General features: G+C 33.5%; 2 protein-coding genes across 2 annotated transcripts; both read right to left on the bottom strand.

Annotated features, from left to right (window-relative positions):
- Positions 1–958: 958 nt before the first annotated feature.
- LOC132912066 (probable peroxisomal acyl-coenzyme A oxidase 1) lies at positions 959–1,824 on the bottom strand. Its single transcript, XM_060969176.1, is given in 5 exon segments — positions 959–1,101; positions 1,264–1,410; positions 1,492–1,615; positions 1,709–1,770; positions 1,773–1,824. Coding segments are annotated over 5 exon segments (507 nt in total). The 5' UTR covers positions 1,804–1,824.
- Positions 1,825–3,950: 2,126 nt separating this feature from the next.
- On the bottom strand, positions 3,951–9,697 carry LOC132912167 (probable peroxisomal acyl-coenzyme A oxidase 1). Its single transcript, XM_060969348.1, has 11 exons — positions 9,467–9,697; positions 7,379–7,538; positions 6,931–7,099; positions 6,714–6,837; positions 6,513–6,632; positions 6,208–6,323; positions 5,883–6,052; positions 5,563–5,725; positions 5,147–5,490; positions 4,804–5,059; positions 3,951–4,686 (listed from the first exon to the last, which is right to left on the bottom strand). The coding sequence occupies exons 1-11, from the start codon at positions 9,594–9,596 to the stop codon at positions 4,426–4,428; spliced, it is 2,013 nt and encodes a 670-aa protein (XP_060825331.1). The 5' UTR covers positions 9,597–9,697; the 3' UTR covers positions 3,951–4,425.
- Positions 9,698–14,050: the final 4,353 nt, after the last annotated feature.

The raw sequence follows: 14,050 nt of genomic DNA, 5'->3' as shown, positions 1-14,050 counted from the left end.
TCTCTTCATCTTCTCACTCACCGTATACCCCGACCTCATGGCGCCTGTCCCTTCAGAGAGCCCAAACTCTAGCACACAAATCTACTCAGAATCCACACTCCATTGGAAAATTTTGAACCGTTAACATTCTGTTTCAACACTCTGAATCGTCCGAATTTTTTACCTTACTTACCTTACGAAACGTTCGAATTACGACGCGAGGAGATCACCGGTGATCTATTAATTTCGTGATTTCTTGTATCTTCTACGTGATAAACCCATTCCCAGCGCTCGTCTCAAGAACTTCACCCCGTTATCAGCAGGTTGAAGAGCAACAGGTTTAATGGACAATCCTGCCCGAACTTACTCTCTGTACAGAAACCTTCAGTTACCTTCCTTTCCACACTGCTTCACTTTATGTATATCTCTTTCGATCTTTCGATCAGCCCGTACTTCACACTTTTCTTCAGTAACTCTTAGTATAGTATGAAACTTTTTACTGAATCTAAAGCCGAATTAAAGTTCAAGAGACATACTTATGTACAGATCCCCCCATATATTTGCATATTAAACAACAAGTAGACTAATCAACAATTCTTCTTGCTAAAACCTGTTTGAATGCACATCGGCATTCTTTCTTCTTCTATCTCCATTAATCACTTTAGAACTTGTCTTTTCGGAACCTGTTCCGCAACTTACAAACACATTTCTTTACTTGTACTTTATCCAAATTTCAATATTCGTTCCAAATTCCATTCTAATCTTTTGGTTTGCCTCTCTCTATTTTCCTCGCTTTTTGCACGTGGAAAAATCCTTATGGACTCTGCCCCCCTCTCTTCTGGAAAGCGGCGAGCTAGTATCGGCGGACTATACCGACTAGAACCCCACGATGGACCGCCCGACGCTCAGTTGGGATGCCCCGGACCCATTTCGAATTACTACCGGGGCATTCCTGCGTCTTCTCCTGTCTGAGGGAGTCTTATAGGAATTTTGTATGAAAAATTACCTTGGAATTCTTCATCAACATATTCTTCCGTGGTATCCTAAAGTCACGAAATCCAAGAAAGCCATTGTTCATACCGTTCATCTCCAATTCTGTACCAATTTCTTCAATTATAATGCCTAAGAATTACATACAGATTAAATTTACTCTTTACTATATCCATTGTTCAGCAAATTTGATTTAGATCATAAACAGGAAAATTGTCTGATTTCATAATTGTTGTTTGATAATGTGAACAGTTCTCTCTTGTACACATTCCAATATAATATATAATTGATTACAGAAGATTGCGACATTTATTTGTGTACCTCTTAAAGGTTCATGTGTCTCCACGTCTCTTAATTGTACAACGAAAAGATGAACTCCCCTACATTCTCCCTGGGTGTATAATTGCGCAACGACTATTGCATGGTTTGCAGTATGACCCACTGAAAATTTTAATTGTAGATAAATCATACTGTTTTAGTGAACAACATTATTATTATGTTAAACAATTACAATATACTTACGTCCGCCTGGCCACCATTTGTAGGATGTCAAAGTTGGACTATTCAAAACAAACTCTTTCGTTTTCGGATCGTACGTTGCTGTAGTTTCCAAACCCCTGAGAAACGTTCCATGGCCTAGTTCGGTCTAAGGCAGAAGTGCAAGATTAAATTTACTTACGAATCTTTTAGAACCTTTGACGATCTTGTTTAAAAGGGAATGTTCTCCCTTATGTATTACCTGAGCATATGTTCCTATAACATCGCCAGACGAAGCTCTGTGTATCCAATATGCTTGCAAGAATTTGCTTGTTCCAGAATAGAGGATAAAAACATGGCATAATGCAGGATCAATGGATTTCCGTGTTCAGACAGTGCAGACTCAAATATTGTCATAAAGTTATCTCTACTGAAAAACTACGTTAAAAATACTACTGTGTTATCTGATAAGCAAGGAAGTACTACTTTTTTTTAACATTAGAAAAAGAACTAGTATAGAGGGAAACTAAATTATTCATTACATATATTAAATTATATTTAAAATTATGCTCATATGTAGTAATATTGACAGTAGGATGAAATATTTGCTTGCATTTTTTTTCTTCTTTAAAAAATGCAAGCAATGATTATTTCTCTAATGTCAAAAATTGGAACTGGGTTTGTTATGTGACACGATATAGACTTTGACAAGATCCTTAAAACATTTTACAGGAAAAGATGATCATCTTCCCCGTCTGAGAGTTGTAATTGACTACTTGCAATCTTGTCTAATTTTGTGAAAAACATTGTGATGAACATATTCGTAAAACGTCTTCATATATATTTTTATGACTTTTATATCTCATTGACATATTTTCTTTTAACGCTACAACTTCCAAAAAATATTATTGTGCGATTAAACATTTAGACATGTTAGAGCACGTATAAAATAATGAAAACAATTTAAAAATAGAGACACTAGAAGACCAAAATACAACAATTAGACGCGCGTGTAATTTTTATTAGTAAACGTTATAATAGTTAATTTGCAGCATTGAATAGGAAGAATATTGTTCTATTTTCACATATATGATATAACCAAAACGTGGTACACTACATACTACATAATAATTATAATTTTAAATGTGAATGCACATATTTACAATTTGTACTTGTAAATATGCAATAATAAATATTCTTTCTTATACATTCATGTTCCTTTTTTCTCATTAACATTTAGACGTCATTGATAAAAAAAATTAATACATATGTATATCTTATAATGTAAAGGAAGTTATATTTCAATATGCTACATTTATATTCTAGCAAAGTTAATATAATATTCATAGCAGATATATGAATACTAAGTAAATTGTTTTACAGTAGAACCGTGTCGTACAGTAGAAATATCGACTTTTGTTGCGTAATGCATATATTTAAAAAAATATTATTGTATCAGTGATATGGTAACAAAATAAAAAGATATTAAACTTAATGGGAAATAATGAAAGGAGTAAGGTAATCATAACAAAGAATAGCAACAATACATTACATAATTATTTATTCATTTAATAATTTATTGTTCATTAGTCGCTTACAATAATTTTCATTTATAATAATTTAATTTCACATATAAATGATACATATCATAAGTGTATACATAAATAATTATGATAAAAATATTTTTAGATTACAATGTGCGGATTGATATGGAATTCAACTATACCATTAGGCATATGGTTCTAAGAATTTACATAATATAATAGATTTACAAATGTGATAAAATATTTAAGAACCGATCTAAAATTTTCCATAAAATTATCTGATTATTTCAAAATATTAATGACGTTAACACACTAGTTCAAAGCGTAAAATAAGTAGAATAATATTACTCTATCTTTAATAGCAAATTGACTGTACAGTTTTGAATTTTGCTAAATCAACTGCGAACTCTGTTACTTGTCCAATATATACATATATGTATATAGGGTTTTCGTCAACTGTTTCAACATAATTAGGAGTTGATTCTTGACGCTGAAATAAGACGAAAATAAAGAATAAAAAAATTACGTTTTCGGCCTTGTTTTTTAATTATTGAAAATTAAAAATCGATAAAAATATCAACAGGCCAAAGCACATGTGTTCCTTGACCGATCCACCTGTTGCCAAAACAGCTGATCATCAAAGATTTTTTCTTCTTGAATTTTTTGTATACATTTCTCAGGTTTTAACGTATCGGTATCCCACAATTTATAGATCTATTTTGTAAAATATGTTTGCGGTAGGTATAGTCCTATTGGGATCTTTTTCGACGTATGAACTTCGTGCTATTGCGCTACTGCCGACCGTCGTAAAATGTATACATTATATAATAAATGTGGCTAATAAAAACATGCACAATACTACTTGTATTCCGTAAATAAATACTGTACCATATGAAAACCTCTCAATTCTAAAATACAATTTTCATTGAGGAGTTACAGGTTTAGCAATAAAAATATACATTTTTGTAGTTCAAAATATTATTTTACTCATTGTAAAAACTGTATAGAAAATACCATTACCTATAACATATTTAAAGCATCTCATCTCAGAATAATCGCATATTTCCAGAAAGCTTTTTATAAACATAAAATCTCTATCAGACATTCAGTCACAATAATTACGGCGATGATTCTTTGTATAAATTACACATTTACAATGATACCGAATAGAAATGGTACAAAAATACGTTCGATCATTCCTTTCTTGTTCAATATAAACTCTCAGTAAAATGGACAAGTGAGCACGTATATCTATCTTCGATATTGCTCATATGATATGCTACAGTTGTTACATCTTATAAATCAATACCCAACAAACAATACAATCGATTATTTAATAACAAATAAAAAATACGTCTTACGATAACAATTAAATCATCACAAAACAAATACGAAATAATAATTATGATCAAATATTTCCTTTAAAAAGATTATACTATAAATTACTCTTAAGAAATGGTTTTAAGTATTTTTCGAAAGACATGTTCACAGTTTCACGGTTCAGAGGACTCCTCATGGCTTCTTGGAACAATCGTTCGTAAACGTTACCATCGTAAGCACCCAAAGCCGAGCAAAGAATGTGGTCATCGAAATCGAAACCGTCAACGATTCCTACAGCATTTCGACGGATTGTCATCAGCAAATATTCCAAGCGTGAATGAAGTGTCTGAACATGCTCTTTCTGCATAGAAGAAAACTAAAAAAGAGAAAGAGATGAATCACTCTTGAATTCAAATTATCCTACAAGATATAGTAATAAATTTTTCTTCTTTCGTTGTCCTCTGTGAGAGTTTCTAAAAAAATTAATACTCACCCGAAGAAAATTACCAACGTTCTTCAAAGCCCAATATAAGATATACAGCTCACAGAGTTGAAACATTACTTGACGAAATTCTTCAGATTTCGAGTTTAATTGTTTAATAGATTTTGCAAATGTTTTTACAATGAAGACTCGAGCGTGAGCTTCCGCACACTGAGCTAGTTCGATACTCGTTTGATTCCACGCTTCCTCCGTCGGAACTCCATCATGTATCCTGCGATCCAAGTGATCTGCTGCTAACCCAATAGATCTACGAAATGGAAAGAATATCGTAAACATTCCGATGAATATATATGTAATTATTCAACAATATTTAATGTATTCGGAAACAGTATACCCTGCAGCTACCGCTTTATACGCATCAATCAGACATTCCAAATCGTTACTCCAACGACGATGTTTTACTCCTTTTGCTGCTTCGTTAAGATACTCTACAGATTCTGGCAATGTTTCTCCATCCATAGCTCGTTTCCATGATTTTACGAGATACCTAGCTGTTTGCAAAAGTAGGACTGTATTTTCCCCTTCGTAAGTACAGACTGCGGTGGCCAATCCGTAAAGTGTTGGCAGATTGCTGCCAGTCATGTATCCATGTCCACCACAAGATAACCGAAGCTGCTCTATTCCAGCTGCTGTATCTGCAGATACAACCGCTTTTAGGCAACATGACAAAGAATGCATCTGTAAAAGAAATTAATAGAGCTAGAAATATGAAGAAAAGTATACTACTATAAATGGTATAAACATATCAACCTCCGGTAGTTTTTCATAATCATCCTGGTGCAATTCACTTTGTACCGTATTATACATATCCCAAACCCAATTGGCAGTAACTTTTATTGCGAAACATGTGGCAATATGAGGGAAGATTTTGTATTGTTGCGTTACGTAATCGAGAATCTGCACCTCTGGTTGGCTGAAAAAAAAGAAAGGCAAGGATAATTTAATATTAGTAGGAGAGATAATCTGTAGTTAAAACTCTAGTTCAAAGTAACATTTCCCATGGAACGATTTTTTAAGGAAGAGACATAGAGCAGTCGATGTTACTAGAGATTGTTTTTAACAGAACATACTCCGGATTTATTTGACCCTGACGTCTTACTACGCTGTATCGAACCGCAATGGTAACAGCTTTCGTTAAATGGTGTAAGAGGTTTTGCAACAACCTTACTCGAATGAACACCATCGCACCATACGTTAACTTATCATTTGTAGATTTTACGTATTTTCCATCTTCTAGTACCTATAACAAGAAATGTAACTTTACAATTTGCTCTATCGAAAATTAGGATTTATTAACAGTCCTATTCACACAGATTACGCACATAATTTTCCTTTCAATTTCACATCAATAAGATGAGATTGTATTTCTTATAAGAATTTTGTATGAAAAGTTACCTTGGAATTCTTCATCAACATATTCTCCCGTGGTATCCTAAAGTTACGAAATCCCAGAAACCCATTGTTAACGCCATTCATCCCCAATTTTGTACCAATTTCTCCAATTATAATGCCTAAGAATCACATACAGATTAAATTTACTCTTTACTATATCCATTGTTCAGCAAATTTGATCTAGATTATAAACAGAAAAATTGTTTGATTTCATAATTGTTGTTTGATAGTGTGAACAATTCCCTCTTTTACACATTGCAATATAATATATAATTGATTACAAAAGATTGCGACATTTATTTGTGTACCTTTTAAAGGTTCGTGTGTCTCCACGTCTCTTAATTGTACAATGAAAAGATGAACTCCCTTACATTCTCCCTGGGTGTATAATTGCGCAACGACTATTGCATGGTTTGCAGTGTGACCCACTGAAAATTTTAATTGTAAATAAATCATACTGTTTTAGTGAACAACATTATTATTATGTTAAACAATTACAATATACTTACGTCCGCCTGGCCACCATTTGTAGGATGTCAAAGTTGGACTATTCAAAACAAACTCTTTCGTTTTCGGATCGTACGTTGCTGTAGTTTCCAAACCCCTGAGAAACGTTCCATGGCCTAGTTCGGTCTAAGGCAGAAGTGCAAGATTAAATTTACTTGAGGAACTTTTAGAATCTATGACGATCTTGTTTAAAAAGGAATGTTCTCCCTTACGTATTACCTGAGCATATGTTCCTATAATATCGCCAGCCCAAGCTCTGTTCATCCAATATACTTGCTGTTCAGAATCTGCTTGTCCCATAAGAGCGGGTAGAAACATAGCATAATGCAGGAGCATTGGATTTCCATGGTGAAATAGTGCAGACCCAAGTCTTTCTCCAAAGATATTTCTGCAAAGAGACTACATTGAGGATATTTTTTTGCTATTGCATAATCAAGGAAGTTCTATTATCCTTTAACACCGAAAGAAAATATCTAAATGATATAGAAAGAAGCTATTTTAATCATTATTATAATTATTCTCTTATTGCATAACAATGAGAAATATGACATTGCATATTTCTTTTTATCTAAAAATGTAAGAATATTTCTTTTGTCACATAAGGAGAAGTGTTGCGACATGCTTGGGTATGTAACAGTTTCCTTGAGGTGAACTTTAAAATGCTTACAAAAGAAGATCAATATCTCCTTTTCCTGAGCGTTGCAATTCTCTAACTTTGTGAAGAACATTGCAGGTAATTCGTAAAGTAGTTTCATATATTTCTTTATGGCTCTTATATTTAATTGTTTCATTTTCTTTTATCGTCAAATCATCCAAAAAATATTGTTCTGAAAATAAAATACGAACAAAGAATAATAAAACATAATGCAGAAATGAATATACTGGAAGAATAAAATAAAATAAGACGCGCGTATAAATTTAATTAATAAACGTTCTAAATGGATAAATTATGTATTCATATTGAGGATAAAAGTAAAACGAACTTTATTACATACTGCACTGCATAATAATATTATAAATTGCTGATGCTTATGTTGATTTCAACATTCAATATATTCTGTTTTTTCCTTCTTAATGACCCAGTGTGATTCACAGTGTGTGGATCACATTTAACTTTAAAATACGTTTTTTATGTTCTACTAATTTATTAGTATTCCTAGTAGAAATACGGGGAGTAGTATCAGTGATATAATAGCAAAATGAACAAATATTAAACATATTGGAAAATAATGAAATGAATAATGTCTGAATTAATTTATAGAAAGTTATTAAATAATACAATTTACTGCTTAATATTTTATTCGTTTAATAATTTATTATCCAGTAGACGTTAACAAGAATTTAAATTTACAATTATTTGATATCATATATAAATGGTAAATATCATAAGCATGTACATAATTACCACAAAAATTTGTTTGAATTTTTGGATGGATAAATCTTTTTACAATTTACAATTATTTGATATCATATATAAATGGTAAGTATCATAAGCATGTACATAATTACCACAAAAATTTGTTTGAATTTTTGGATGGATAAATCTGTGGATAGATATGAAATTCAAATATATAGTTGACCATTCAATACATTCAATTTGCAAATATAACAAGATATTTGAGAACCGCTCTAAAATTCTTCGCAAACTTATACTATTTCAAAATATTAATGACGTTATCACATTAATTCAAAGCGTAAATCGATAGAATAATATTACTCTATCTTTAATAATTAATTGCCTGTGCAGTTCTCAATATCGCTAATTCAAATGCGAACCCTGTCACCTGTGCAATGCATATATGTATGTAAAATTTAAATTGATATTAACATCCATCATGACCAATACAGAATTTATCCATCATAAACTTGTTTCCTGGATTTAAAAACAACAATTTTTAAACTCTGCACATTTTATTGTTTGATACAAATAAATTTCTTTTCTTACATTTCCTGAGATATACATATTCTAAGAATGTTCTCTCCAAATTATATGTATGATAAGACGAGTAAAATTATTTTTTTATGCTCAACGTTGTGTACACACGACATTATATCTTTCTAAGTTGCTAATTACCAAAAGAACAAAAGTATTTGTATTTTTATTTACAAAATTACTCGATAAAATATAGTCTTGTTAGCGGCAATTATTTAATAGAAACCAATCTTCCTCACATGCTAAAAGAACATTCACATCTGATTATTTAATATTTTTCCATTACTATTATTGTCACACATCTTCAACCTTTCAATTAGGAATTCGTACTGGAAATATTGAAAATATATTATTGAAATACTACATCGATATTGTGCAAACCACGAGGACGTGTAATCTACCTATATTTCTAATCTGAAATGAACTTTCTTGACTTCATCATCGACCACATTGAGCAATAATTTTCTTTCCACGCATTTCAAGTATTGGCCATCTCTATAATACTGTAAATATTTTATAAGAAACGGTTTTCTAACTGCTGGAATCGTCATCTTTCAGAATCGATATCAATTACTATTTGATGAGAAACCTATAGTAACTGTAAGCCAAGAACGTTTCTAATGCGTACCCAAATACGCTAATTACATTTTATATTTCTACAAAAATAATAGTAATATACAATTATATTTTGATCTCGTGGAAAGAAAATATTAATTTTGCTAAAATCATTTATTTCTTAATAACAGCGAAAACGAAAGAAACTGAAATTATTTTGTTGATCATTGGCGTTAAACTAAGAGGATAAATAAAAACTACCTATACCTTGATCACGGCGTTGTCTCGTTTTTTCTGCACTGCCATCGAAAAAATACGTGACTTCCACAGGATCAAATGTACATCTACTTCGTTCATATTGTAAATCCTTATTTACCACCATTTTCTGTTGCCTCATATTGTGCAGATTACTTTACACTAATCGCTGACAAACGAATGTGATTGTCTAATCTATCGCTGCACGTATCTATCTGGATAATTTTCTTTTCAAACGCCTGATATTTACGATACGTATCGCGTTAAAAGTACGAGCGTCATATTCGCATTGAATATTTCTTATACCACTGCTTACGATTGCTTCGAACCTTTGTACCGAATGCACTATTTCTATTTCTAATGCAAGGCCAAGCAGATGCTTCAAGTGATATAAGAATAATCAGAGAAAATTATAATCTCACATTCTAAAATTATGCATAATTAGTTGTGATAATTCCTAATTAACAATGTTTTGTTTATCACTAGGAAAACTTCAAACGACTGTTTTCATAAATTACATATGAAATAAAATATATAAAATATCTTGACTCCGTATTACAAATTTCTTAGTACGATCTTAAACAAAGTACTAATGCCTTATGCACCCTCGTTTCTATTGACAGAAATATTGTAACAAAGAAAAAAAGCCGATTACTAACAATTTTGCATCAAACACGTACATCACTAGTCTGACTCAAGCAATCTAATTCAGTAATTAAGATCGGACTCAAATTCATGGTGTTCTGGTCATATCTACTGAGGTTTTTTTAGGGCAGATAACAGTTAAATTTTAAACAATCATAGCAGTGGGCAATCGGAAAAATAGAACTTATAAAAGAACTTTGTTTAATCGACCATTTGCGGAAAGACGCGATCGCGAGAAAGCACGTCATCGTAAATTCCCGTTACGATTAGATAATCGACGCCACGAACTAATCTATCCCCTTATTTCTGTTAAAATAATGGGGGGGGTTACACTGAATTAACAGGTATAAATTACAGTTTATTCCAACAACTTTATATAGAAGCTAGTTACGCTGATGCGTATGTACAAGTTACCAGGTATGTAACCGAAATTTTTATATAGAAAATACACGTTTATTGTATGAAAACGATTAAAAATATTTTATTCGAAGTATTGCCCATCGCTAGCTATACATTTTTCTCACCTGTCTGGCAATTGGTGGATGCCACGCCAAAAGAACTGTCTCTCTTTTGAGGCAAACCAGTCATCGAGCCATTTTCGTACATTTTCGTAAGAAGTGAAGTGCTGGTCAGAAAGTGCGTATCCCATTGATGCAAATAAATAGTAATCGGACGGAGCCAAGTCTGGAGAGTAAGCCGCGTGCGAAAGTATTTTCCAACTGAACGCTTCGATCGTTTCCTTGACCGGTTTTGCTGTATGCGATGGTACATTATCATGGAGCAAAATTACTTTGCGTTGCCTTTTTTGATATTCTGGTCGTTTTTCACGCAAAGCTTGATTCAAATCGATCATTTGTTGTCGGTAGCGCTCAGTATTAACGGTTTCGCCAGGTTTTAACAGCTCGTAATAGATCACACCCTTCTGATCCCACCAAACACAGAGCATTGTCTTCCGTCCATAGCGATTTGGTCTTGTAGTCGATGTCGGTGGTTCGCCTGGAGCTACCCATGATCTTTTACGCTTAGGATTCTCAAAATATATCCACTTTTCATCGCCAGTCACAATTCGGTGGAGAAATGACTTTCTTCTGTATCTGACGAGCAGCATTTCGCAAGTGGTTTTTCGGTTTTCCTGCTGTCTTTCATTCGGTTCATGTGGAACCCATTTTCCCACCTTCTGGATCTTTCCCATGGCTTTCAAACGTATGGAGACGGCTTCTCGTGTCACGTTTAATCGATCAGCGAGTTGTTGTTGCGTTTGAGCGTCATCCTCATCCAACGATGCTTGCGATTCGCTGTCTTGAAACTTTTTCGGTGGTCTTCCACGTCCTTCGTTCCTCACGTCAAAATTGCCACTTCTGAATTTTTTAAACCACTCAAAGCACTGTGATTTACCAAGAGCATGCTCACCGTAAGCTTCGACAAGCATTCGATGCGATTCTGCAGCAGTTTTCTTCAAATGGTAACAGAAAATCAATGCTGTCCGCAAATCGTAGTTTCCAGGCACAAAATTCGACGTGTTCAACGCTATTACAAACTATACTGTTGTATGAAACTTGTATTGTTGTAAGTCGAAAATGTTTGTTAGATGTCAACAAAGACTTTTGGCATCAAGGACGCAGTTTAGTGATAACTACATTATCAGCTAGGGCCATCATAGGCACATTCCGGTTTCATACTTACAGAACTGATAAGTAGGTGATTGATTTAAGGGTAAAAATCCGGTAAAGATATGTTGACTATTCTAACGATGAAGAATAAGTGAATAAGTGACGATGCTGTGGCAGAGGAAAGCTAGTGATGGATGTGTCTAACGCACAGGACCATCGGATTTGTTGATGCCAATTTTGGTTAGGAAAGTGAAGAAGAGGGTTGGTGGTCTCGATAGAAAGTTGCTAGTGCGAAGCATCATACGTGAGAAAAACTAACTTTCCCGTGTCTTGCCGTAGTAAACAATAAATGTAAAGAACCCTTGAAATAAAAGATGCTTGTTTAGTCTGAAGGACTTCTTTCTTTTTTTTTTTTTTTATTTGGTAAACTATTTACAATCAATTCTCATTGATAATTATAAGTAAATTATTTCGGCGTGGTACTGTACTTGAATTATAAGAGTTTATAGTATGTTTGATTCTAGTTGAATTTAATGCTTCAATCTGAAGAGTATTGTCTTTTTAGTCTGCGGATCTGATCCGTCGTATCAAGTAATTGGGTAACTAATGGGTTTCGATGGTTGTTAACTCTTATATTATATCTGTTTCTGAACTTGGATATTTCTTCTTTAACTGTGGGTATCTCAAGGTCGCGATGTATTGTTTCGTTGGTAACATACCAAGGTGCGTCTATTAAGGATTTTAGAGTTTTTGATTGGAATCGTTGAAGAATTTCTATGTTGGAATTACTCGCTGTTCCCCATAGTTGGATCCCATTGTTTAAGTTGGAGCGTCTGCCAATGAGCCAGTAGAAATTGTTTAGTTTTGATTTCAATTGTTTAGTTTTATCTACGATGTGCCGTTTCCATGTCAGATATCTGACTGTTATCTTTGTTTGGAATTGGAATATTATTTATAGTCACCTGTGGGCAAGATTGTTTTCGCAGCATGAAAGTTATATGACTGGAGTTATTTTCATCTATTTCGAAGCGCCATTTGTGGAACCATTTTTCCATAGAGTCAAGACCTCGCTGGAGAGTTGAGGAGGCAATTATCGACAATTATCTGAGTGGGATGCTAATAAAACTGTATTATCAGCAAATGTCACTGTGGTTATCTCTGTTAAAATTGGTAAATCGGCAGTGTAGATGGTGAACTGCAGAGTTCCGAAGACGCTGCCTTGGGATATGCCAGCTTCTATTGGGAATGTTGCGGTTATAGCGTCTAAGTATTTAATCATGAACAGCCTATTAGTTAGATATGATTTTAAGATGGAGTAGTAGGTGTGTGGTAGTATTTTCTTTAGTTCGAACAAAAGTCCTTCATACCACACTCTGTCGAACGCCTGCCGAATGTGCAGGAATACCGCGGAGCAAGATTTGTTCTTTTCTAAGTCTTGGCTGATTTTATAAGTTAGACGATGAATTTGCTCTATCGTAGAATGTTGCTTGCGAAAACCGAATTGATGATCTGGCATTGTTTTCAAATTCTCTAAGAGTGGAAGGAGTCGTTTCGTTAGCATTTTCTCAAATAGTTTGGACAAAGTGGGTAGAAGACTAATTGGGCGATAAGAGCTAGTTTCGTGTATTGGTTCTTCAGGTTTAGGGATAAGAGTAATTAATGATATTTTCCAAGACTTAGGATATTCAAGGCGAAGAATTGCATTAAAAATAGAAGTAATGAGAGCAATCCCTTTTATGGGAAGCTCCTTGATAACTTTGTTACTTATCTGATTATGTCCCGATGCTTTCCTGGGATTTAGACGACGGATTAATTCTATAACTTCCAGAGATGAGAAAGGTTCAATAGGAGGAGACATCTAGAAGGGAGGGTGTAAATATTCCGTTATTTCGGCAGCAATAATGGGGAAATACGGTTTGAAGACATTAATTAAGTGACTTGCGAACAAGTTGGCTTTTTATTATTTGCGGAGGACGAGTGAGTTTCCTGGATGTCTTCTATAGTGAGTAGTTGGAGTCAGCTGTGGGAGACAGATTAGCAAGATATTTTTGAGAATAGTCATTTTTGTAATTTTTAAGGATTTTGGTTAGTTTTCTTGTTACGTTATTTAGCTTAAGCTTGTCTTCAGATGTTCTATGATTTTGCCATACTCTTCTAAGTCTGCGTTTTTCTGCGATTTTTATTATTATATAATGGTGGTATTCATGTTTATTGACAAAACACTTAGTAGGGGTGGAAGAACGGATCGCGTTTATTATGCTAGTGTTTAAATATTCCGTGGTTGCTTCTATATCTTCCTTTGTTTTTGGAGATATTGAGACCGATGTTGAGTGATTAAATA

Source organism: Bombus pascuorum, chromosome 11 (genome assembly GCF_905332965.1).
Source record: "Bombus pascuorum chromosome 11, iyBomPasc1.1, whole genome shotgun sequence".
NCBI lineage: Eukaryota > Metazoa > Arthropoda > Insecta > Hymenoptera > Apidae > Bombus > Bombus pascuorum.
Note: the sequence above shows the minus strand (reverse complement) of the source record. Positions and strands in the feature narration are given on the sequence as shown.